Here is a 25,949-nt window from a genome sequence, read left to right on the forward strand (position 1 = left end):
CTTTGCCTTGCCAGAGGACAGAGAGAGCGTGCCAGGCATCGCTGCCAAGGGTCAGTGGCAAGCCGTTGATGGTGGCTTGGGGGGGGGGAGTGCTGTCTGGTTGCAGGCAGGCTGGACAAAGCTACCGCACCATTTATGCAAAGCCACAATATTTTGCACCCCACCCTGGTTATAATTCGAGCAAAGCTGCAGAGGACAAGATCTGAGCCTTAAAGTTCTGCTAGTTTCTTCGTGCTTTTTCCCAGCGCTGGAATTGGGGGTTGGGGACCGGCATCTGGTTGCAATTTACAGAAAGGAAAGGAGCCCGTTTGACCTACTGCGGAGGCCTTACACCTCTGCATTCCTGGCTTCCGAATGTTCAACTTGTGTAAAGACGCCCCAGCATCGCAGTAAGAAGCAGTGGGGCTGAGGGGGCAACAGAAAGATGGGGAATTGAGAGGAGGTGATGTTTAACTGGATTTCACGATGGTTTAACTGGCAACTGTTTCCTTGCACAAGTGGCAGTCTGATGATCCTAGTGCCCCCAAACTATAAAGCAAACAAGCACATTGGCTGTATTTTAACACCAGGTTAAAATCAATGGGGCTTACTTCTGAGCTGTAAGGTCACCTTTAAACTGTCAATATTTTTGCAGGAGGATCATAGCAAATACCTGGAAATTTAGGTCAATACTCTTTGTCTTCCTAGTGTAAAAAATCCACTTTAAAAAAAGAAACTTTTGCTGTCAGGAAAGTGACTGTGAAATGCACTGAAAAATGTGGGATGAACTAATTATTAATGGGGAAATGTACGAACACAGTGCAAGCAAATCACAGCGAATGCTCAATAGACAGGTCACCTGAGTGTGGTTACTCATAAATATTCAGTCAGAATAAAAATGTTCAGCTTTCCCTTACACCAGAGATCTAACCATTACACACATATTGGACTCAGAAATCAGAATGATACTGAATGGTAACACCTCACATATGAATTTTGTTTCCAGGAAGTTCCTAAAATTAAAATTAATGCCACTTAAAACAATCAAGGTTCAAGTTCCTTTGCTGGCAATTCACACACGCACACCTCAACATACAAAGACATTTAAGGTCGAAAAGGACCCCCATGAAGTCCACAAAACGCAGTAACCAAAAAAGAAACTAATAATAGCTCCCTTGCCTACTCCAAGCACTAGAAAACTGTCTACCTCCACTGCACAGATGCACACAAGGGCACAGAACAATTTGGCCCGTAAAAACTCACATTCAAATAGAGTGTGTGCACATAGAGACACACATGCCTCCCCCCTGCTTGAACCATCTTAGGGAAGCCTGCCTCACAGCAAGACTCATACCACTGAGAGAATGTTAGGAATGCCATAAAGAATTTGTAAATATAAGGAGTAGGAACTGCACAGAACATACCTTCCAATGTTTCTTCTCCGTTATCCTTATTATTATAGAGAACTGCAATTATGTTAGGCGCTTTGGAGTGTTTGGTAGGTTATATCTGCCAGCTGTGTTTATTCCAGCATACAGCACTGGGGACAGACGGAAGAGGACTCTCCTGTGCTTTGCCTACAAGCCCTCTGAATATTACAAGGTTAGCAAGTTGCCTTTCCTTCTTTCTCCCACAGTCCTTTACAAACCAGGCTCTCATGCCTGCAGTTCAGCCTGGAATGTATCATGTAAGCAGGTGATTCTCCTTTCCAATCATGCTCAACTGAAATTCAACCTAACAGCTGAACTTCACACTGTCTTAGCTGTGCCGTCCTGCATTTGAAGGAAGGTCCTGTTCACCTGCGGCAAGCACTAGGGAGTTGCCACACACCCACCGCCTCATCTGTTATGATTCCTATCACATCTCTGGTTGCATAAGTGAGTAGCAGCACAATAGCAAGCTATAACTGAACACAGATACCCGGCTCCAGTATTCAGTAATTCAATGCGTTAAACCAGCATTCAGAGATCTCAGGGCCAATTCCTGCTGGAGGTGAATGGCTTCGCATTGCCATCTGCTTCCCTGGAGAACCAGGGCACTGAAGCTTTCGGGGCATGAAGCAGCCCTCTGCCCTTGCAACAAGCTGAAGACAAGCCAGTAGCAAGCTCACTTTCCATGTGTGTGTATCAGCAATGATGGGGAACCTCTCTCAGAAATTTATTTTTCTTGCCCATACAGTGGTACCTCGGGTTAAGAACTTAATTCGTTCTGGAGGTCTGTTCTTAACCTGAAACTGTTCTTAACCTGAAGCACCACTTTAGCTAATGGGGCCTCCTGCTGCCGCCGCGCCACCAGAGCACGATTTCTGTCCTTATCCTGAAGCAAAGTTCTTAACCCAAAGTACTATTTCTGGGTTAGCGGAGCCTGTAACCTGAAGCGTCTGTAACCTGAGGTACCACTGTATTTTATAACATCACTTATAAACTATACATTGTGTTAAGAAGGCAGTGTGGGAGTTTCCTGAGCCTTGAAAAAGAATATCAATCCTATTCCAAGGGTAACGTAGCATGGGTTTGACTTGGGTCAAAGTTACTTAAAGGACCCTATCACTGTATGCACCTAACAGTACAACAGGAGTGGGGAACCTCCAGCCCTCAGGCAAGATTTGATCCACCCATTTGGCCTGTAAGGCTGTTTCCCCTAAACCACACTCAATTGCCCACACCAGACAAAATGACATGGCTACAAAAGAACAATCTATCGGAAGCTTAAAATCAGTGCCCAATTGTTCATTTGCTGGAGCAAGGCACAACTGATGCATAGGGGAAGTGCACCTTGCTCCAATAGTACCAAGCAATTGCCATTTAAATTTCTGCTAAAAATGAGGCTTCCACCTCTGTTTTGGCAGTAGCTTTAATGCAAACCATTCGGTGCAGCAAAACCCCTTGTGCTGTGGTACCTAAGTGACTAACAAGCAAGTTAGGTGCTGGGCACCTGGGAAGCACTGGGCAGCAGATTTCTGACCGGTGGGCTGGACGACCCAGCTGTCAGACAGAGGACATCAGCTGATCGGCAGGTGGGTTGTCCCACCTACCTGTCAACTTTGGTCCCCTACACCAAAAAGGTTCTTCACCCCTGCAGTACTATCACATATTCAGTGGAGCTGAGGACCTTCTTAGTGGTGGTGCCCCAGTTATGGAACGCTCTCCCTAGAGAAGTTTGCCTGGCACCTACTTTATTTTAGTGCCCTTTTTATTTTTCTGAACTTTTTAGATACAATTTGAATATTGACTGTTTTATGTCACTTTTACCATGTTTACATTTTGTCTCATTCTTTTTGTAGCCCATGCTATAAGAGTAAGCCAAAGCACTATAAAACCAACCTCATCTTGCTAAGCATCAAGGATCCCCAAATATTGTTCTTGCAGCCCATGTAAAGTTTGGCATCTCTAAAGCCAGTTAAGTAATCCAGCATAGGAGCAAGCTGTCAGCTGTAAGGTCAAGGCCACTCTAGAGCAGAATTAACACATAATCCTATGCTTGTACCCAGAAGTTAGTTCCACTGAATTCTACAGAGCTTCCTCTCAGTTAAGTGTGCATAAGATTGTAGCTTTAAACAGGTTGTGGAGCAAAAGGAAACAATTGGGAGACAGTTACCTGATTACTTTACATCCTAGTAGTAAAAAAACCCTACATTTTAAAAGAGTTTCACTTGGATCAAGAAGCCACTGAAATGAAGTCATTCTTTGGCTGATATTCTTTCAGTAAATTCTGAAAGGATGCAGGAGAAAGAAGACTCACATCAAGAATGCACACCTCCAGAGAAAGCAAGATAGGCTAGCTATCACCTGTACACTATATCCAAGATGTTGAGCGACTGCCTCTGCCTCCCATCTGTCTGTCTTACTCAGGAATACATCTGTTATAGCAAATTATTGCCCTGCTCCTTCTTAAGCTTAAGTTACACAGCTCACCTTGACAGGGGGCTTTCAGACAGGGGGTTTAATATTGCAGACAGGACATTCAGCTATCCCAAATAGGGCATTGGCAACAGGTTTTGTTTTGTGTCTAATGTAATCTATTTCGCTCAGAAAGGGTAAATTTGGACTTAAATGGGGAAGTGGGGATAGAGGCTGGCATTTTGATGCTGATGCCATTGTGTGAACACCCTCCTAGAAGCATGCATATTTTTTTTCCTTTTGCATTTTTACGGGTCACCTAGCATAATGCACATGCTTTCAAAGCAAATATCAGAAGCCATTAGCTGGGAGCCTGTATTTAACATCACTCCGTTCCCAGCGTTCAGGGTGTGAGGTGCTGTTTCTTGTGTAGCCAAAACAGCACCACACAGGGCGGTATCAACAGGCATGGGAGAAAGCCAAGGTTTGCAGAAGTACAAAAATATTTTGAGAAAAATACCCAGGGGGTGGGAGCCCACACACGCCAAACAATCCAATGGCGGACCACCAAATTCTTGGATGTTTTGGGGTAGGGAAATGAACGGGGGAAAGAAGAAACGGAACAGAATAATAGCTGAAATCCTGAACAGCAGCAATCTATGCTACCACATTTTCTTGCAGGCCTTGCTTATGAATTGTATATTTGTCACCCACAAATATCACCCACCTTGTGATGATGAATATAGTCTGAGCACATGGTGAGAAATGTTTCTAGCCTGGGCCTTTGCCAAAGGCACTGTGGCCTTGGGATACTTCACTCAATTCACCTCTGAATAGGGATTAATTGAACTCTTGGGCTATTTGCTTTACTGCTCTTACAATTAAGGTGTGTTGCATGCTCAGCAGCAGAGAGGCAATGTCTGGAAAAGAGATGAGATGCAGGTGCTAGGCTTGCCCAAGGCGTACAGGTAGACACATATCATTCCATTTCAGCTGAATTTCGAGCAGAGGCTTGTTCAGAAGGGGGGGGGCATTGTGTAAAAGGTACGTGCCGATGCACAGGTTGAGGAATCAGGCAGCAAGCAGTGGGGAGGATCCCTGCCTAACAGCCGCTGCCAGACAGAGTAGACAAATCTTGAGCTCATATAAGGCTGCTTCTAATGTTACCTAGATAGGTCTCAAATCCATTTTCCCAGGATATCATTGCTTCCACTCAGTGGCTATGTGCTCCGGCACCCGGAGCGGGGCTAGCCGCCTGCGGGGATGCTCTGGAGGCAGGAGCCTCCCAGGCTGCGCCCCACCCCCCGGTGGCTTCCCCCGGCAGCCGCCGGGTGTATTTGCACGATCAGTGGTCAGATTTTCGCAATGACAGTTGGGCCAATCACAAAAATCCACCTGCCGAGGATGCCAGTGCCACCACACCGATCCGCCCGGGGGGGGGGGATTTGTCACACACACACCCCAGGCATGACACCTGGGGTGGACTGCACCCCCCTTGCGACGCCCCTGCTTCCACTGTCCTAGAACTGTCCATTCCTTAACTGAAGAAACCAGGGACTGAACATGAGGCCAAGCCTGCCCTCCTACCACCAAACTACAGCCTTACAGAGAAAATATCCACTGCTCTATTGATCCTTGCCTGTATTACCAGCATACATTACGGTGGCCCATTTTGGACATTCATCATGGCTTCTCTGGTTTCATGTCCACATCTCATGGACACAGCTAAATTGAAATCCTTCCATTTCACAAACTATTGACCTTTAGGAACAATAGCTTCTCGGAGCCCAGAGATGAACATCAGGGCTATGTTCTCCTCCCTTAATGTACTGCCTTCAGAGCTATGATCCTGGTTTGGTTTAAACCTTACTTCCCCATTTCAGACACAGAGTAGAACCCAGGTTCAAAAGATTAACTAACTAACCAGGGTATTATTTCCTTCGGTTTACATCTGCCCTTCCTTCTGAAAGTGTCCATAGGGCACTTGACAATGTAGAATCTGAAAGAACTATACTTATGGCTAAACTGACAGTTATTAAAACTACAGTGCCTCCATGTATCTATCCCTTTCCAAAGGACTGGGCAAATAAAATGTTCTGTCTGAACACAGTTGGAAAAGGGAATGGATTTCACCTGAGAGGGAGTTCCTGAGACAGGGTGCCACTATGAAGAAAGCCCCATCTTGCAGTCACACCCTCCTTGCCACACACAGTGATGTTACTGCGAGAAGAGTCCCTCCCTCATGAGTTGCATGTGAGAGACAGATGGAGAAAGGTGCTCCTTCATCTATATAGTTCAAATGTATTTAAGTATATGCAAGTATATTTAGACTAAATCTAATCCCGCTTTAATATCCTGCTTAGCTTTTAGCCCAATAAATATTTGTTGCTTGCAGCCATACGTCACTGCAAATACAGTAAAATGCCTATTGGCACAGACATAAAACATGAATAAATATATCAAAATCACCCTTAAATCTTCCAGGGGTTATTCTTAAGACTTAACTTGCTCAAGTTAACATGTAACCTTTACAAACCACTGACATTCGGATTGAGATTCTCACTCAGATTTTCTTTGTTGAAATTGCAAACAGTGCTACTTGATAACATATATACTCATTTTCATCAGATAACAAGTTAATTACTATCTCCTGTATCGGACACCCACTGCATCGTGACACAAGATAACAGTTTCCCTTTCTAGGATAGGCATACTGTGGTCTATCGCCACACAACTTTTTCCACAGGACGCACAATCTGTTTCTTACAATGCCTGTCATCCAAATAAGTCGGTGGCATCTGTTTAACTGTTAATCTACAAAAGCTTTTCTCAACTGCAGGTAGTTAGTGTAAAATAAACACCTTTAGATTTGATTTATCTTTTTTAAAGTGCAGCGTACCAGTGAGAGGAGCGATTATTATTAATCACTTCCCTATCCCAGGACAGATGGAATGTTCCCATTTAAAGTGGGCTGAACGCCAAGGATGGCTGGCTCTGTAGGAACTGAGTACAGATTAATTCTGTCCTGGGTGATCTTCCTTCCCCCTAGCTCTCAGGTGCTCATATTAACACATCTTTTGTAACCCTGAACCAGCCATTTCATGGCATGCATATCTATCCTGGATCATGCTTTCATTAACTCTCAATCCCAGTTTAATATCCTGGTTAGTTGCCAACATTAAACCCAAGCTTTCCTTTTGGGGCAAAATGGGGAACACTGGTTTAATGCAAACCAGGTTTGCAACACCAAAGACGTTGCACAAGAGGAGCATGCATTAGGGGGAAGGTGTGCATGGAAATGAATATATTCATGAAAGTAAGATACAAATGCATCATGTTAGGGGAAAATGCTTGCAAAAATATGTACATTGGGTCAAAACTGCGTATAAATATGTGTCTACTAGGAGAAAATTACACTAAAATGCTGATGAATTTTCATGCTGTTTTTACCATATTGTTAGCAGCCTCAAGTGTCCTTGGACAAAAAGGTGGGAGAGAAACTGATTAAAGACCAGATAAACACTCCATTCCTTGTGCAACTTGATTTGTTGTATGCCATTATGAGGAAACCTTCGCGACCCAAGTTTTGAATATTAGGCGCAACAAATTTAGTCTCCGTTTAGTCCAGAGGACAAAGAGCAAGCAATCCTGACTAAAGGATGGGAGAAGTGTAAGAGTTGGTGGGCGCTCCTTTGCAAGCAGTCTTTAACATTTGAAGGTGGCTGATATCTGAGCATACTGATGCCAGGGAGATGCTGGGGATTGAACCTGTGACCTTCTGCATGCTAAGCAGATGCTCTACCACTGTGCTATATGGTCACCTTCTTACCTGATACAAGAGCTTCTCTTTATTGCTCCGGTCACTCTCCGGCCGACTCTCTGGCCTTGCAGGACTTGGACACCTTCCCTGATTCGTACGTCCATCCTCTACCTGTTCCATTGGGCTCCCTTGATTTCTCCAGTGACCCTCCAATTGCTGCTGCTGCTGCTGCTGCCCAGGCTTTGCCGAATGAGGACATTCTCCTTGGCTCATCCAGTCTCTCTCCAAGAGCTGCATTGGATGCACGTGGCACAAGGACCCTTCATGGCTCTTGGGGCTAGCCTCCGGCCTCGCGGGGCAAGAGGGGTCTCCTGGGCCAGCCCTCTTCAGCTCAGCCACCGGCAGGCTGGCGAGGCACAGGGATGTGCTGCTATCCTCCCAGTTGTCCTGTCTCCTGGGATCAAAAGGGTTGACTGGCTCTTCTTCACCCGGCCAGTCAGTGTCTAGACTTGTCCGTAGGGTCCTGCTGCAGGCCTCCCTTGGGCTTTTCCAACTGCCCTCTGCGTGCTGCTTGCTCACAGCGCAACACCTCGCCTGCTGTGGATATGCGCGGCTACTCTCTGCCAGCCGCCCAGGACTGGGAGACCGCCTGACCTCCCCAGAGCTATGCCGGCCACTTTCTCTGCAGCTCCCCGGGCTCAAGGAGCGCCTGGTCTCTCTTTGGCCACCCCCAGGACTAAACAGACCCCCAACCTCCCCACGGTTTTTCAAACCAATCCCTGCATCTCTCCCTGGGCTGAGAGACCGCCTGGCCTCTCCTTGATCCCCTCGGCCATCTTCCCTGGGCCTCGGTGGACTCAGGGTCTGCCCTCGGCCTGCCATGGCCCTCCCTGGGCTGAAATCGCACACAGCTCCCCGGTAGTCTCTCGGCTCCTTCCTCGGGTGCTCGCCCGTGTCAAAGGGGAGCAAAGGCTTGCCCCGTGCCTTCCGGTCACTCTCCTTGTACCTCTCCAGCTGCCTCGCTTGACCCTTGTCCAAGCTCCTCCTGGAGTGGGCTGTGCTCACGGCACCCAGGCAGCTCTTCCACTTGGTCTCCGTGCTTTTCCCAGAGCTGTGCGAGAGCTGCGGTTGGCTTTTCCTCCCGTCACCCGTTGGCTTCCCGTGACTCGTGGGACTGCGGAGAGGAGCCCTGTCCCTGTCACCTTTCGGATGGGGCACGGGGTCCGCCCATTTCCGCCGCTCCGCCGGCTGCTGAGGGACCACCAAGTGTGGAGACACGGCCCTGCTCCTGCTGTCTCTCTCCAGGCGCTGAGGGGAGCTCCCAGAGCGACTGGGCTCCCCTTGGCTCCTGCTGCTTCGCTCAGGGCGCTGCTCTGGTCTCCCTAGGCGCTGGGGGCCTCCTCTGCTCCTGCTGGGCTGCTCTGGCTCCCAGGGAAGTCTTTTGCTAACCTGAAAAATAAGAAGGAAATAAGTAGCCTTGTGACAGCAAAAGGCTAACACTCTGGTCGTATGTTGGGAATTAAAATTGCCTCGGATCACATCCATCTTTTTCTCCAACTCAATAACTGTCTCCCCTGACTGACAGTGTGGAAGCAGACTAAATTAAATCAGCTGCTGCTGCTTCAGCTGTGTCCAAAACGCATCACTTCTTTCAGGAATTATAGGGACAGAATTACCTAAACTGTATAGAAACTTATTCATGTATGCTACTACAGCGGCAAGAATGTTACTTGCCCCAAAATGGAAAATAGTAGATGTCCCAGCAAAGGAAGACTGGATACAAAAACTTATAGAATATGCAGAAATGGCGGAACTTACAAGAATAAGAAACCAAGATAACAAACTTTTTAATATATAAAAGAATGGAAATGGTTTATTGAATATTTACAGATAACTTTTGAACAGATAAGAATGTTGGCAGGATTATTGTAATAACCTGCAGTTTCATAAGAGTATATATTTAAAGTAGATGAATAAACGAGCAAATTAAGTTAATTTGGATTTGCAGAAGGTATTTAAAATAAATTTAAGGAACCACAGAAAAAGGGAGAAGGAAGTCAAGTTCTGAAATGTCAAAATGATTGTAGTATCAGTGAAATGTATAAACCTGAAATATGTGTGTGTGTGTGTGTGTGTGTGTGTGTGTGTATCTGTAATGCATCACTTCATCCCACACCATGAGAGAGTCAGTCTTATTTATGCTCAAGACCCACGGCTTGAACGCCACCTCCTTCCTGGGCTACTGTGATCTTTCGGCCTAACACCACACAGCATTAGACCTATTTTTATTTCAATGCCTGAAGTAACCAAGTAACAGAGCCATTTGCATCCAGGCAGTGCTTGGAAAATAAAGCCCAACTGCAGAAAAGTATCACCAATTGCCCAGTGCACAGATGGGGAACCTGATCTGGACAGTAGTCCCCCACAGGCAGAAAGTGAGAGGTGGGCAGGGCCACTCACCTGTCAATCACCTGATGTCAGAACAACATCAACGATTGCTGGGACTTCAAAGCACCATGTAGGGTTTGCAAACAGCTAACCAGGTGCTTCAAAGTGCTGCTGATCAACAGGCCACCACCTACCAGCTGACGGGTGTCAATGCCAAGACTGCTTTCTGCAGGGACTGGCTGCGTGACTGAGCTCCCCATTTCCTCAGGCCCCTCACATCAGATGTCACGCGAGACTTCAGATGCGGGGCAGGAGGGAGTGGTTTGGGGAAAACATCCTTGTGGGCCAAATTGGGACTCGCACTGGCCTGCGGGATGGAACTTATCACCAGTACTCAGGAAGCCTCATAAAAGATCAAAGTGCTCCTTCCTCTTTCCACCCATCAATCAGCTGTTCCCAATGGGGCTAGGAAGGCATCAAAGTTGGGAGCTGCCATTTCAAGGTGTGCATGCATGTGTGCAACCTGGGTATGTGAAAAAGAAAACTCAGCCCTTGGGCTGGGAAAGGTTTTCCACCCCTGCTGTATATGTTAGGGAAATTAAGCAAGATTGGTGATTTATTTTCCATAGTTTGGCATTAATTTGTTGTGTAAGCAGCCATGCAAGCCACTTTAAGACCAGCTTCCTGGAGATGCCCCCCAAGTTCAGGATGCTTGGCCTTCTTTGGATCCAAACACCCAAACAGCTGCCAGAGGTTAACGCTACATAGCTATGCTGCCACCTCTATCATTACTGACCACAAGTTGCTTTAGGCATCTTTTGAAGACCTGCCTTCTTACCCACAAGCTTTCCCCAGTTGTTAAAACAGTCTTCTGGATGTTACAAGGCTTGACTGCATTTCTGTACTTTTTAAATTGCTGTCCTTGGTAGTTTGTACCGATGCTTTTATTGCATATTTTTTGTAATATTTGTGGTCTTTTGGTTTGCTTTAAACCACTTGAGGTATTTTATACAATAAGCCACATAGAAATGATCTTAAATAAACACCACTCAGCCCCTTTCTTACAGCCTCAGAAATTTCACTAGCCATTGGCAATACAAGCCTTCTTCATAGTAGCAGAGGCTGGGAACTAGGGTGTGTGTTTACTTGTCATAAAGAAAGCCAAGTCAGTGAGGATGCTGGACTTGACACTGGTAAAGAATTGCAAAACATGCAGAATGTGTTGATAATCCACAGAAAGCAAACATGGCACAGGCCAAACTGGTCAGCATTGGACTAACTTGTTCAACAGGCTGTCCCCAGCTGATGACTTCTGATCCCAGGCATATCACCTGTGCTCTGTACCCCTTTCGTCATATTCTTTCCCTTTTTTAAAGGATCACTAGGTGGAAATACAGTTGTACCTTGGAAGTCGAACGGAATCCAGAAGTCCGTTTGACTTCCAAAACATTCAGAAACAAAAGTGTGGCTTCTGATTGGCTGCAGGAAGCTCCAGCAGCCAATCAGAAGCCACAGAAGCCGCACCCGGATGTTCAGCTTCCAAAAATCGTTCGAAAACTGGAACACTCACTTCTGCGTTTTGATCGTTCGGGAGCCAAGGCATTTGAGATCCAAGGTACAACTGTACAAACTGAACAGCCGCGCTACCTCCCATTTATGTATAGTGCTAGTATTTTAAAAGACTATGCATGCATGTGCATGCCTAGCACCACAAAAGGAGAGGGGAACCCCACAGAAACTGGGACTGTGGCATTGGCAGACACAAATAGCAAAAAGTAGTAGGGAAGTACAAGCAGTCTGCAGCAATTTTGGTCACCCAGCTGTACCGCTGCCACCCTTTGGCAAACGCAATGAGTGACTAGACTTCCTTCCAACGCAGATATGGCAGAGCTGGGCAGGGAACATCTGAATATCAGTGTGGTGATCCCTTCCCCAATCTAAGGATGCAAGAAAGGCTCGAGGCAGAAGCTTTGAAGCTCAGCCATCCTGATTTTCGGCTTGGCTGGCAATGCACGTCAAAATGGTCCACAAACACAGAGACACATACTAGTGGTGCTAGGAGGGAGCAGAACCAGTTCAAGCGGCTTTGAGTAGGGATGGAGAACCGGCATCCTTCCAGAAATGGCTGGACTTCAGCTTCCCATCAGCTCTGGCCAACATGAGCCCATGATGATGTCTCCCAGTGGTGCAATGGGTCAGTGCGGCTGGCTGTTAGCTAGAAGGTTGGTGGTTTGAGCCTACCCAGGGACGGCTGTGGGTAGGATTCCTGCCTTAGATGACCCTTGAGGTCCCGTCCAACTCTATAATGCTACGATCTCTGATGCGGGTGGGTGGAGCCCAAAAACATCTGGCTGACCCCCAGATTCCCCAATACTGGCTTTGAAGATCTGGTGCGGACAGAGGCTGCCAATTGAGGGAAAGGGAAGCTGGTTAATTGTGTGCCAGGAGGGGGCAGCAAAGGAGGCACAATGCAACAAGGTAGTCAACTCTCAAACCAGTGCACCTTCTGAGGTGATGCAGTCTTCTGTTAAGACAGTACCCTGGGCGGACCTGAACAGCCTCATTCTCTTCAGCAGTCATCCCCAACCTGAGGCCCTCCAGATGTTTTGGCCTACAACTCCCATGATCCCTAGCTAACAGGACCAGTGGTCAGGGATGATGGGAATTGTAGTCCAAAACATCTGGAGGGCCAAAGGTTGGGAATGCTGGTCTGGAGTAAAGATTGGAAAGCAAGAGCTTTGCCCTTTGAGGAGGAGTGTTGTAAATACATGGAGACAAAATGAGGAAAATAAAGGCCAAGAGAGAATACAGTTTAAGCAGGCCCCATTCTCCTCCCCCTTAGCACCGCACTGCCATTCCTCACTATGGATTAGCCACTCACATCTCTGCGCAGACTGGGGCTTGATTGCCTCCTGACTAATCGCCCTTCCTTTGCCAGCTTCAGGGTCTTACTATCCAGTCGCTCCAAGAGTCCCTCTTCCAGGGCTTGGAATGCCCCCAGCGTCTCCGACTTCCTAAACATCAGAAAAGGGGGAAAGGTGGTGGTGGGGGAGAACAGATAGTTACGAGGTGCTGAATTAACAGCTGGCCTTCAAAAAAAGCACATGACAAGGGACTTTGGGCCCATTATCGGATCTTGGAGGGCGGTGTTACCTTCCTCACACTGGCATTGTTGAGGCTTAGCTGGGTAAAAAAATATATGTAAAGGTAAAGGACCCCTGGACTGCTAAGTCCAGTCAAAGGCAACTATGGGGTCTGGCGCTCATCTCACTTTCAGGCCGAGGGAGCTGGTGTTTGTCCACAGACAGCTTTCCAGGTCATATGGCCAGCATGACTAAACCGCTTCTGGTGCAACGGAACACTGTGATGGAAACCAGAGCGCAAGGAAATACCGTTTAGCTTCCCAACACAGTGGTACCTATTTATCTACTTGCACTGGCATGCTTTCGAACTGCTAGGCTAGTAGGAGCTGGGACAGAGGAACAGGAACTTGCCCCGTTGCTGGGTACGTCAGGGTGGTAGCCAGGTCAGAGATGTGCAGGTGCCCTTCTGAAAAAACTGGATTGGTTCTGCTGGCGCACTGACTCTGCCTTACCCCTACTGCCAGGGCAGTGGTGCTTGTTTCAGGAGACCAGCTTCACACAAAAAGACAAGGCGTGAATCTCCCAGGACTGCCCCATTTCCTCACCTGCGCTCGTGGCCAAAGATCCGTTCCACCTCCGCCCGGCCAGGACTTCTGGTGCGGCTGCGCTCTTTTTCAAAAGCTTGCCGGTGGTCCAGCCGCTTCACCTTGGGCAGGTCGGCCAGCATGCTGTACTCCTGCTTCATCAGGCCGTGGCGACCCTCGCTGCTGCCGCTCGTGCGCCAGCTCTGGTCCGAGTCAGCGGAGCTGATGGAGGAAGCAGGCCACCTGCCGGGGCCAGAGGCATCGCCACGGGCAGGCAAAGTGCCACGGCCCGCACGGGGAGGGGAAGGGGCCCGGCTCGGCTCGGACTTGCGTCGCTCTAGAGAGAAATAGCCACTCTCGGCTTGATGCTTCCTCCTGCTGTCCCCTTGGTCCTGGCTCACAGCCCTGGAAACTGGGAGGGGGGGGGAAGATCTTGCAGCAATTCCTCCCATGCTCAAAGTGTGTGCACAGGCAGGAAAAGAGCACAAACCAGCAGCGAACTTGATGTGCCAAATGGAAATGGGTATTAGCTCAGGACACCCAGTTGCCTCTCCAAGCAGAAGAGATTTATTTTTGGCCAGAAGTGGGCAGCACAGGAGCCATAAGAAAGGGAAGCTGTGACCCTCCAGATGTTGTGGGACTCCAATAATCATCAGCTCCAGCCAGCATGGTTGATGGTCAGGGTTGATGGGAGCTGATGTTGGCATCCGTCTGTCTCAAGAGACAATGGCGTGCGCCCCCGGGGGTGAAGTCAAACTACTGTAATAGCAGCATGGAAGTGACCTTTCCAGGGCACAAGCCTGGGCAGGGTGTATGGAGGTCCAGGGCTGCCCAGATTACAAGACACCCCTCTCGACGGCTTCACTGATGTGGTCCAAGGGAAAGCAGGGCAATACATTTGGCACCAGCTTGGCTGCAGACGTTGCTGGAAGGAGGCGTACAAGGCGCCATCCAACCGCCTTAGGAACTCCACCCTAGATTTATGTAAGGTTTACTCTATAGCCTTTTCTTCTCCCAAGATATCCTGCAAGGTAGTGGAGGTGTAGGATCAGAGTTTTCTCTCTCCTACATGGGCTACCTTCCCAGGTAATTCCTTCTACAGCACGTGCAGAAACCACCTTCTTGACTGTTGAACCCACTATTGGTCTCGTTCACACAATCCGCCAGAGCCTATCCTCACATGCAGGGGAAGCCCCTAATTCACCGAGGCTTTGAAACCCATCAGCTACTCTCACTGTTTTAGCCAGCCAGTCAAAGCCATTTCCTGGGGCATGGTCACTGTCGTATGTTGACAGCATCTAGGAGCCACAAGTGAGAGCTGAGTGCAGGGTGGGGACCAAAAGAGGACAAACTGCCCCAGAAGGAGCATGACATGTCCCCCATCATGAGAGCCAGTGTGGTGTAGTGGTTAAGAGCGGTGGACTCGTAATCTGGTGAACTGGGTTCAATTCCCCGCTCCTCCACATTCAGCTGCTGGGTGACCTTGGGCTAGTCATACTTCTCTGAAGTCTCTCAGCCTCACTCACCTCACAGAGTGTTTGTTGTGGGGGAGGAAGGGAAAGGAGAATGTTAGCTGCTTTAGACTCCTTAGGGTAGTGATAAAGCGGGATATCAAATCCAAACTCCATCAGAGCTAATATCCATCCCCTAACCGCGAGGACTGCAGGTTCTCCATCCCTGCCCTGTTGCATAATGAAATGGCTGGTCCCCTAAGCTCAGCCCTTTTGGAATATCCAGAGGGCCACGTCCTCAACCACACTAGGGGTACGTGTGCATTATAAAGATGATGACATCTACATTTATTATAAGCACTTCACCAGCAGGTCCCAGGTCAGGTGATAACAATTATAAACTACATCCTTCCATTAGGTTATTGTACTGTGGGCAGAATCCAGTTTCTGGCATTTCCAGATTGACTTTTCAATGTAAAAGCTCCCCACTGTTAATAGCCCTCCTGGTCAAGGAACAAAGGGAGGGATCCGAGTAGCACGTCTCATCAGACAAGGATTTCTGATTGTGCAATGGGACTTTTGCTCTTCTCCCCACTGCATGCCAAATCTGCCCCGAAAGGCTGGGGGAACCCCATAACAGATTTAGGGGGTATGTTTAGGAAGTCCCATCAAACAAGTGGAAATTATTGCAGGGGCAGGATGCTTGACTCAGCACATTTTGCCTTTTGCCATCTCAGAATCCCGCTAAAAGTTGCTTGAGATCCTAATCAGTGGGAGAACTGATTATGCAAATGTATTCCTGTTTATTAAATCCAGGCACAGGATTTGGGTTCCTAGTGCAACGCTGCAGTTACAGTTCTTTCCTTTGGGATGGTGTGTTCCCACCCTCGGATGAAACAAGATCTACGGAAAGATCTGTGCTGGCAGGAGGTGGGGAGAGGTCAGGAGACTGAGGAGGGGGATGACACATACCTGCTTTTGGGCAATTCCAGGACTCTGTTCTCCCAGAGGATGCTGGGTCCGCCCATCTGGGTCTATCAGCATGCAGTTTTTCGGGTCGTGCCTCTTGCTTCTGGCCTGCATAGTACATCGTGCTGTCTTTGTCAGGCTCCAAAATGCTCTCAAGCAGCCTGGTCATTTCCCAGTCCTATGTAAAGGGGAGGCAGGGAACACACAGAAAAAGAGAGGCTGTTTCCTACACTGCCCTGCTGCCTCTGTCCGTCAGCAGGAAAGCCTGTGTGTCAGAGATACCAAACATCAGGTCCCTAGGAGAAGGGCCCCAGATGCTTCAAGTCAGGAACGGGGTGTGTGTGTGTCTTTTTTCAAACTGAGGGCCACATTCCCACCTAGGCAAACACCTGGAGGCCACATGCCACTGGTAGGCAGGCCATGCAAATTTCACCTTTGTACAGTAGGCTAGTTTTGACCCTCCATTCAGGCATGCAGGATGCCATATCAGAGCCCAAGGGCACATTCCAGCTGAGCCACCAAATACTCAAGGAAGGTGTGAAGTGGGGGGTAGCCTGCAGAAAGCTCCAAGGGCCAGATTTGGGGCCAAGATTTGGCATACGGCCTGAGCACTGGTGCCAACTCTATAGGGCCAAGGTGTTTTTGCCGCCCCTCTCCCCCTGTATCTGTGGGGTGGGGGCCAGGTCCTCTCAATGTTGAGGGGGCAAAGGAGGCCAAGTGCGTTGTGGCTTCAGTGGCCGGCTCCTCCTGAGAGTGAAAGAGAAGGAGCTGCTGGCCACTGAAGCAGTGCCACACTGGGCTCCGCACTTGGCCTCATCCTGATGATGCAACATTGCACATGCAATATGCACCGGCTCTCTCGATCTCGGGCGCAAGTCGGTGCCTCTGAATCTGAGGTTCCCCAAGTTACTGTACATATAGAGCACGTGGCTTCCCCCAAAGTCTCTCGGAAACTGTAGTTTACCCCTCACAAAGCTACAGTTCCCTTAAACTACGGTTCCCAGGACTTTTATTTTAGGGAGAACTGCAGAGTTGGAAAGGACCACAAGGGTCACCTAGTTCAGCCCCCTGCAATGCAGGAATCGTTTGCCCCATGTGGGGCTCGAACCCATGGCCCTGAGGTTAAGAGTCTCGTGCTCTACCAGCTGAGCTATCCGGGAGGCAGCCCTGTGCTTGAAATGCATGGTGTAAAGGTGACCTTAAACTGCAAGGCAATGTATAAGGATCTGCTCTGCCTCCCTTTGCTTGGTGAGCAGGCATGCAGTGGTGCCTCAGCAGGGATCTAAAGAGGCTCAGAAATAAGGAATATTACAAAGGGAACATGAGGCTGCCAAGAGACGTGTGCACATACACACAGTTCCATCTCACCTCGAGCGTGGCACGGGCATCTGTGTCAACAACATCCGCTTCTGCATCAAGGACGGTGCTGGTGCTGGGACAGGTACTAACTTCTGTGGGTTCTTCCTCAGCTCTGCAGCTCAGCTGGGTGTACTCCAAGCTTTCCTGCCAGCTGTAGGGTGGCAAAAACACACACAAATGGTCGACAACCACCCAGCAGGTGAGGGGTAAAGCCAAGCACTGGGCCCATGGCAGAAAGTTGCTCAAGATGGCCGAGCACTGCCAGTGTAAAGGTAGCCAACGCAAAGAGCCAAGGAAGGCCTCAGCGGCCACCTTATTGTTACACCAGCAGACAATCTGAACCTGGGGCTTCCTCAGAAATTGCTGGACTACCTTTTCCCACAATCCTTACCCTTCCAACGCTGGTTGGGGCTGATGGGAATTGGAGTCCCAACACAGCTCCCATGCTCTAAAAAATTTGTGCTAGCTGCGCATGCACTACCAAGCCAGGTTCAAGGTTCCTCTATTAATCTACAAGGCCCTTAATCATTTGGGCCTAGGATACCTCCCTAATCACTCATATTCCGTTCACCAACAGGAATCACCGTGGGGTGTATGTGTTTCCCCCCTCCCGGCACAATCAGAAAACTTACGTCTCATCTTTGTCCTCAGAGCCCACACAGACATAGAGTTCACACTGGGGCACTAAAATGCACAAGGGGTCACAGGGACTGGCCACGTTGTCGCCATCGAGGGAATTGGGAGTTTTCGTCGCGTGTTCCTTCAATTCCTGTCAGAAAGAAATGGGAGTCGGCGGGAGATATTTCAGGGGCACCATGGTGCTCCCTCTGTACTCTTCAGGGCACAGAAAATGTCTTCCTTGCACAGCAGAGAGCAATAAAGAACGTTGCCACATTCCATACACCCACACCCCAGTTGCCTCCTCAGTCTGCTTGATGAAGAGTTCTGTGTAAGCTTTAAAGACTGCAGTGTCCTTTACATAAAAAGCACTTTGAGACACTGTGTACCACTTGTATAGGAAAGTAATAGGTGGATCCTCTTTTTGTTTTTATCCTCCTCTTATTTAAGCAACAGAACTTTTTTTTTTTTAACATTCTGATCCTTGGTTATTTCACTCCAACCCAAGCCCATTGTGCAATTTCCCAAGATAAATAGAAAGATCAAATTCAAATACAGCACAGCCTTCTTGATGGTGGCTCCTCAACTGTGGCACTCCCTCCTAGCATATTTTGATGGGTTCATCTAGCAACCCTATTAAAACAGCGACCTGTGTCGGATTTACGTACAATGGTACGTCAGGTTACATACGCTTCAGGTTACATACGCTTCAGGTTACATACGCTTCAGGTTACAGACTCCGCTAACCCAGAAATAGTACCTCGGGTTAAGAACTTTGCTTCAGGATGAGAACAGAAATCGTGCTCCGGCGGCGCAGGAAGCCCCATTAGCCAAAGTGGTGCTTCAGGTTAAGAACAGTTTCAGGTTAAGTACGGACCTCCGGAACAAATTAAGTGCTTAACCTGAGGTACCACTGTATAAGCTAAACAAGCTATAGTTTAGGACCCCACTCTCTTCGGGGCCCCAAAAAAATTTAAAGGAAAAAAACCTGGATGTACATTTCCAAAATATAAGATTAAAAACAAATAAAATAAAACCTATATACAGCAACAGTGTTTTGTGTTGTGTAGGCTCCTATGATGTAAATAATGGGCCCCGCCTGCTAGCCTGCTCCCTAAAATATCACTGGCTTGCTCTTTTCTGTATACAGGGTGCCTACATTCTGCATGGACTGGATGCATTGCAACATGTGCAAATGGCTTTACAGTAGATACCTGTTACGTCCATCAATTACCATATATTCGACACAAAAAACAGTGACAATTTGTTTTTGACAAAGGACAGCTGGACATATAAAGGGCCCCATTACCTTCAGTAGCTTAGGGCCTCATCAAACCTAAATCCAGCCCTGTTTGAAAAGAGGGTTGAGGAACCACATGACCAAGAGCCAAATATCTCCCTCTGCCTTTTGTACATCCCAGCCACACAAAGGTACAACTCTCATTCAACATTCATTGCTACGCCCACTTTTTATCTCTGCCCCCCCACTCACACAGCCCGCAGACGTTTGTCCACAAACTTTGGACTAAAAAACAAAAGGCACCCCCCCCCCCGCAAAAAAAAAATATCCCTGGCTGAAAAGGCTATTTTGCTTCACATTGTTGCAAAAATTTATTATTGTATTTTGTAATCATTGGCTTGGGTCCTAAGTGAGCACAAGGGAGTTCACAGAAGGAAGGGTCTGTCTCCTCCAAACTCCAGCAGACTCCTGTACCCGGCACCACAAGGTTTTCTTGAGAAAATCAGGAAGAACTTCCTGACCAATGATATATGGGGTGCAGGGAGCAGCTGCAGAAAAGCACTGATGGGGTGGGGAAGCACATCCTGCCTCTTTCACAGCAGAACCTGGAACTCCTAACACTGAAAAGCTAACACACAAGTTACGACTGGCAAGAGGAATATAACTTTAGGGCCACTTTTGCCGGAGACTGCAGGAACTTTATTGTCTTTACAGGAACACCAGAAAGTGGAAGACCGGTCCCTAGGGTTTAAATCAACATATGGATTTTATGACAGCCAAATTTCACATAGATATACAGACACACGCAAACCTATATATTCCTATTTATAGAAATGTCTGCTATTATTGTGTGGGAATTGTTCTTATCACAACAGCGACGGTTTCTCCAGAGCGAATAGTTGCAGCTTTTTGGTTTTGCCGATTGTGGTTATGTAAGACAACTATAAAATGACAATAAAAAGTTAATTCCCCCCTCTTTTAAAACTTTTAACAGCATCTGGGTTCTCTGCAAAGCACAGCTGGTGAGAATCCAGCCCAGCCACCCAATTTTTCCACAGCAATCTATACATCTAAATTAGCACGGGCAATTATTATTTTTTTAAATTTGGACCACAGGCCTTTGCTCTGAGTCCTTCAAGTGCCTAGCAACACCTTGCGGGTGGGGGGTGGGAGAGAGAGAGAATCAACCCAGATTAGTCTTGGATCTTAAATTAACTTTAATTTAAGGAAGGAAAACTCCATCACTTCCTTCCAGTACAGCTCCCCATGCCCCATTGTTCTGGAGGGGGTCCTGATCCTCCAGAGAGCCTTTTTTTGAGGGGGTCACAGATGCTTTCAGGGAAGGGAGGGATGGGCAAACTTTGCTTTTGTGAACTTGCTTAAGGCCACTTATGAGATCCAGGCTTTTGGCTTGCAGCTATAATTCACTCTGAGGACAGTGGCTTAAAGAGCAAGTTACGGGTTCCTAAAGAGAGAGAAAACATTCTCAGACTCTAGCATGCTTAGTGACTGAAAGTCTGAAAGTCATTTGTTAAGACGGAGTATTCTTTGTGTTAAGGCTCAACCAGGGTCTGAACCAAAAAGCTTGCAAACCAAAAATATAAATAGCATATGCCAAACGCCGTTCTCCCAATTGATCAACCGTGGCAATCAATAGCCGGCAAAGGGCACGCTGCCTCCTGCGCTACATTAACTGGAAGGTGTAGACTGGATGAGCAACGCTTGCCTTGCGCTGTCACAAAGGTAAACAGAGCACTCCTCTCTTGAAAACCATCCTCTCATGGAGCCCTGCTCTCAAAAGGTGCCTGCAGCATCTCCAAAGCTGAGGAGACTTCCTTGTTTCTTCAGGCATGGCACCGGGTCACCTAGATGTCACAGGCTAATCGGGCAGAGATATAGAAAATCTTCCTGCCTTGTGCAGGAGGTTGAGCTAGATCGCCACCCATTACTATGGTTCAGGAAGTCTCTACTCCATCCCTCCTACTCAGCCCCACAAGCAAGGCAGGGAAGCACCCCGGAAGCACAGGCGGGCTCAGCAACATAGGAAGCACTCCTTATTGCTTGACCTCCAGTGCTTGGGAGAGGGGATTTCACAAGGCTCCAGAAGCAAAGACAAACAGCAGGTCCTTCCCTGCTCAGATCCAGAGTTCCATTTCAAGCGCGCCTGTCCCTTTAAGAGCTTCCTCGCTGCCCTAGCCAGCTGGAGAGTCATCCCACCCACCCCCGCCTTCACCCCAGCCCAGCCCAGTTACCTTAGCAGGTTATGATCTCCAAAAGGGAGGGTCCCTAGCAGGCTGGTTGTCAGCACCACTTCCCCTCCATTGTCCTGATCAAGTGGGGGGGGGGAGGGTTGAGCAGGGATGGCTCTGAGCAGATCGCAGGCGAGCCAGGAGGAAATTCTAGAGGGCCAGGACTGGGGAGAGAGGGAACCTCATTACTATTTCATAACCCCCGGCTGATCCAGCGCAGCAAACAATGAACAACACGAAACCCTTTGTTAACAGGACACCAGCTGGCACCCCATAGGGAGGGATGGAGTTTACACCTGGCCAGCCAGCGAATGGGCCAGGAGCTGACAGGTGACTCGGGCTGCCTGGCCTTTTAATCCAGGGCCGCAGTTAAAGACCAACACTTGCTAAACAGTCCCTTGTCAGGTTGGCATCTCTATCCCAGGGAAGGTGCAGAGCTCCACATCCTGCTGGATTACCGCCCTGTCATTCCTAACCCCTGGCCATGGTGTCTAGGGCTGGTGGGAGCTGGAGTTCAGAAACAGGCTCCCCACCCCGATCCTGGAAGGAACTTATAAACTCTGGGCAGTAGAAGCAAAAACATGACTTGCCAAAGTGGAGCGAGATTCACAGGTTGCAGTTATTTCTAATGTGGAGTGGAGGAATTAAGGTGCCTCTCTCTCCCCGTTATCCACACCTGTGAAATGTCGTTCTGCGGGGAGATTCGGGAGCTTTTAGAATGGCCTGTATGAATTTCTTGCTGAAACCAAGACAGGAACGCAGGTTTCAAGCCAGATCAATGTTTATAGTGTAGAAGTCGCTTCGGTACTTTCCTGAGCGGAGGAGAGGGGTGTAACTTTGACCACGACCAGTTCAGGCTTCCTCTTAAAACTGTAAGGAAGATTAAAAAGTGGGGGCTTGGCACTCCACTGTTAGAAATATCACAGCTGATCCACTTTTACTAGGTGTGGACTCCTAGTGCGGCAATTAAACTGTTTTATTTAGCACAGAAGAGCCTGCGTTAGTCCTGAGAAACTTAGGAAAGTCAATCATTTAAAGCACTGCAGGTGACCCCTAAATTTGTAGCAGCTTCTCCTCTGCTCCAATTAAACAATTGGCGAGTGTTAATGCTGTGGCATCCATACTCCTTTTTTCGTTGCAAGAGATCAGTTCCTGGATTTATTTGTTTTTAAATGCTAGAATGCCTATCTACTAGGCAAGGTCAAATGTAGGCAGGAGATGCATGATCTGTAGTTTCTTCGGCCAATGAGCATTGCATTTTTTGTGCCCATGGGAAAACATGACCAGATTCAACCGCTGGCATCTTCAGGTGCAGCTGGGAAAGGGCTGCCAGTCAGTAAATAGATAATACTGAGCTGAAGGGAACAATAGTCTGATTCAAATTAAAGGTAAATCAGACGAGCCATCCTGACCGCTGCATTTCAGGCTTGCAAGCTCCTTGAAGAACAGCCTCTTAAAGCACCAAGCCCATTGATAAGTGTGTTTATCAAACAATACTGGGGAAGTTTTTCCTGCTGAACTACTCCCTGCCCCACAGTTGTTAAAAATACAGAGCCCATCTCCATTAAAACAAGGAGACCACGAACTACACTGCCCAGCAGCCATTGAGACTTCATTTGCAGCCTTTTACACTTCTTGTCGGAACCCTTAGTATCTCATTAACACATAATCTAGCAGCCTCTCTGGTCTCATTCAAAGTCCACATTCACAAACAGCACTCAAATGCCTTTCCTTTCTTGCTGCTTGTCAGCAGGGGAAGCCCCTGCTTCCCTCCAATAGCTGCTCGGATTACAGAGCCAGTTCCCGACACTGACCCCCTCCCCCCAAAAGTTGCTCTAAGATATGAAAATGGATGAGCTGGGCAAAGGCCAGATCCATTTCCTGCTCTGTAGCAGGGATCCTCAGGCTTTTGACACTGCGACAGCCGCAGAAAAAGGACATTTCAGCAGGTGGAGCTCGTCACATCGCAACAGGGCAAGGGGAAGAAAAAGCACAATTTGCCAACATTCCCTCTTCTACCCAGCTCTTAAAGGTATAAGAACCCCAATGTTGGAAGTTTGGTGCTCCTCACTTTCTGGGTCCAGCCTTGATTACAGCCTGCAGATACATTAAAGCCAAAGGAATTACAATGAGGATGTGGGAAGGGCTATAGCTCAGTGGCAGAGCGTCTGATTTGCCTGTAGAAGGTTGCAGGTTCAATCCCTGGCCTCTCCAAGACCCCTGTCTGAAGAGCTGCTGCCAGAAAGGGCAGACAGTCCTCAGCTAGATGGAGCAACCCGTCTCAACTCTGCATGAGCTGGCTTTCTATGTTGAGAGAAACTGATGTGATGAATCTGGGAAGAGAGACCAAGCGTGAGCATAGGCAGCAATTCCAAACAATGGGGGGGGGGGGCTGATCCATTGAGGAGGCAGAGTTCCATCCCCAGGCTGCCCTTAGAACAGGGGTAGGCAACCTAAGGCCCGTGGGCCGAATGCGGCCCAATCGCCTTCTAAATCTGGCCCGCGTACGGTTCGGGACTCAGTGTGTTTTAACATGAGTAGAATGTGCCCTTTTATTTAAAATGCATCTCTGGGTTATTTGTGGGGCATAGGAATTTGTTCATATTTCCCCCCCCCAAAAAAATATAGTCCAGCCCACCACATGGTCTGAGGGACGGTGGACCAGCCCATGGCTGAAAAAGGTTGCTGACCCCTGCCTTAGAACAACCCAGTATAAAAGACCATGATGAAAGGACCAGAATTGGAAGAGAGGATGGCAAGCAGAGGCTGGAAGGCAGCAGTCAAGACAACCTGTGAGTCCGTGACTGAGATATTAACCCAGTTCTCCAGATCACAGTCAAAACATTAAACCACTAAACCACATGGGCGATCGTCATGAAAGAGCTAACATCTAAGGAAAATATTATGAACACCCAAGCTGTGGCGATGGTCACACTCAGTGATCTCTGTGTGTTGCTGCAAATTTAAAGGCACCAGCCTCTCTCATGATCCTGCACATGCCTCAGTCCTTGGCTACCGAATCATTTCACAGTTATGCTTCAGTCCCATTCACTCAGCTCTGCCGATAACTCACGCCACACCATTTTCTTATTTTCCCAGCCTTTAAAAAAAACTTACTCCTCCCTATGATGCACATGCCATGCTGCTCTGGCAATTGTCATGCTCTGTCACCTGTCAAATTGCCAACTTTGGGGAAGGTTTAAAGTTATTTATTAAAGAGATCTATCGACTGCTTTTCAGGCCTCATTGTCCTCACTGGGCAATTTTACCAAAAAAAAAAAAAAAAAAGGAAAGAGAAAAGATTAAGGCATGCAGCATAACCACCACAATTACGTGCGCCAAAGAGCCTACTAAGTTAGAAACAGCAGCAAGAAACATTTCAAAGCACAGCACATTGAAACTAACTGAACACAGACTGGAATGAAAATGTCTCTGACGTTCTCTTCAAGACAGCAGTTATGGGTCCCATTCCTATTTCCCAAGGAAAGATATTCTAAATGGGTGGAGCCACAACCAAAAAGGCCCTGTTCATGGTAGGAGAAGGCCTACTCTCAAGGGCAGAGTGTCTGCTTTACATGTACAAGGTCCCAGGTTCAATTCCTGGCATCTCCAGGTAGGGCTTTTGGGGTGGGCTACTGCTTTGATGCAGTATAAGGCAGCTTCCTATGATGCCCAACAAGTCAATGGCTCAGTGCATCTGGCTGTTAACCAAAAAAAAGTTGGTGGTTTGAGGCCACCCAGGGATGGTTGTGGATAGGATTTCTGCATTGCAGGGGGCTGGGCGAGATCACCCTTAGAATTGTAGAGTTGGAAGAGATCCCATGATTTTTTTTATCAACAGAGCAGTGCATCTTATGCAGATCATAAATCTTGGAAAGCCTTATACAACTGCTCGTTTAGGAATATTGCCTCTTAACATTACTTCGCCATGGAATGTTCTGCTTCCTACATTTGCTTGGGAACAGCCCCCCCCCAAACATGCAATAGAGGATACTCTCCCCCTCTGCCCACAATAACCAAGGTCAAATATAAGCTCACCTGGTTACCACGCTTGTGAGCAGTGACAGTTCGAAAGCAGTTCTGGCACCGGGTCTTGGCAAATACATTGGCCTCGAATTTCTCACACAGAGTGCTCTCTGACATTTCTGACATGGTCCATGCAGGGAAGGGAAGATTCCCCCAGGCATGCAGTTTTAGGGAACTAGCTTCAGGGTAGGGGTGGGGAAACAGCTGCAACGAAAGGATCATAAGACATAAGACACAATACATCAGTACACCCCCCCCCCAGTTTCCTCCAGCCTTATCAAAGAGAAAATGTTCTGTATAGCCTGGTGCTCATTGGCACCAACCAGCAGGAAGTGTCTCGTGCTCCAAGAACATCAGAGGAGAAGGAGGAATCTTCAAAGAGCATCAAAGTCTGCAGGCCAAAA

The 25,949-nt window shown here is 48.0% G+C and overlaps 1 protein-coding gene across 2 annotated transcripts in view; it reads right to left on the minus strand.

Moving 5' to 3' along the window:
- TRIOBP (TRIO and F-actin binding protein) overlaps positions 1 to 25,949 on the minus strand; it is a 60,665-nt gene that overhangs the window by 32,667 nt on the left and 2,049 nt on the right. For both annotated transcript variants that reach the window (XM_082240924.1, XM_082240923.1), the window contains exons 2-8: positions 25,558 to 25,749; positions 18,045 to 18,181; positions 17,422 to 17,563; positions 16,057 to 16,231; positions 13,655 to 14,045; positions 12,848 to 12,980; positions 7,648 to 9,027 (exon numbers count right to left, since the gene is read on the minus strand). In XM_082240924.1, coding sequence (XP_082097050.1) covers positions 7,648 to 9,027; positions 12,848 to 12,980; positions 13,655 to 14,045; positions 16,057 to 16,231; positions 17,422 to 17,563; positions 18,045 to 18,181; positions 25,558 to 25,671 — 2,472 coding nt within the window. In that variant the 5' untranslated portion in view covers positions 25,672 to 25,749. The remainder of the gene's footprint in view (positions 1 to 7,647; positions 9,028 to 12,847; positions 12,981 to 13,654; positions 14,046 to 16,056; positions 16,232 to 17,421; positions 17,564 to 18,044; positions 18,182 to 25,557; positions 25,750 to 25,949) is intronic.

This window comes from Podarcis vaucheri (genome assembly GCF_965113315.1).
Source record: "Podarcis vaucheri genome assembly, chromosome: 10".
NCBI lineage: Eukaryota > Metazoa > Chordata > Lepidosauria > Squamata > Lacertidae > Podarcis > Podarcis vaucheri.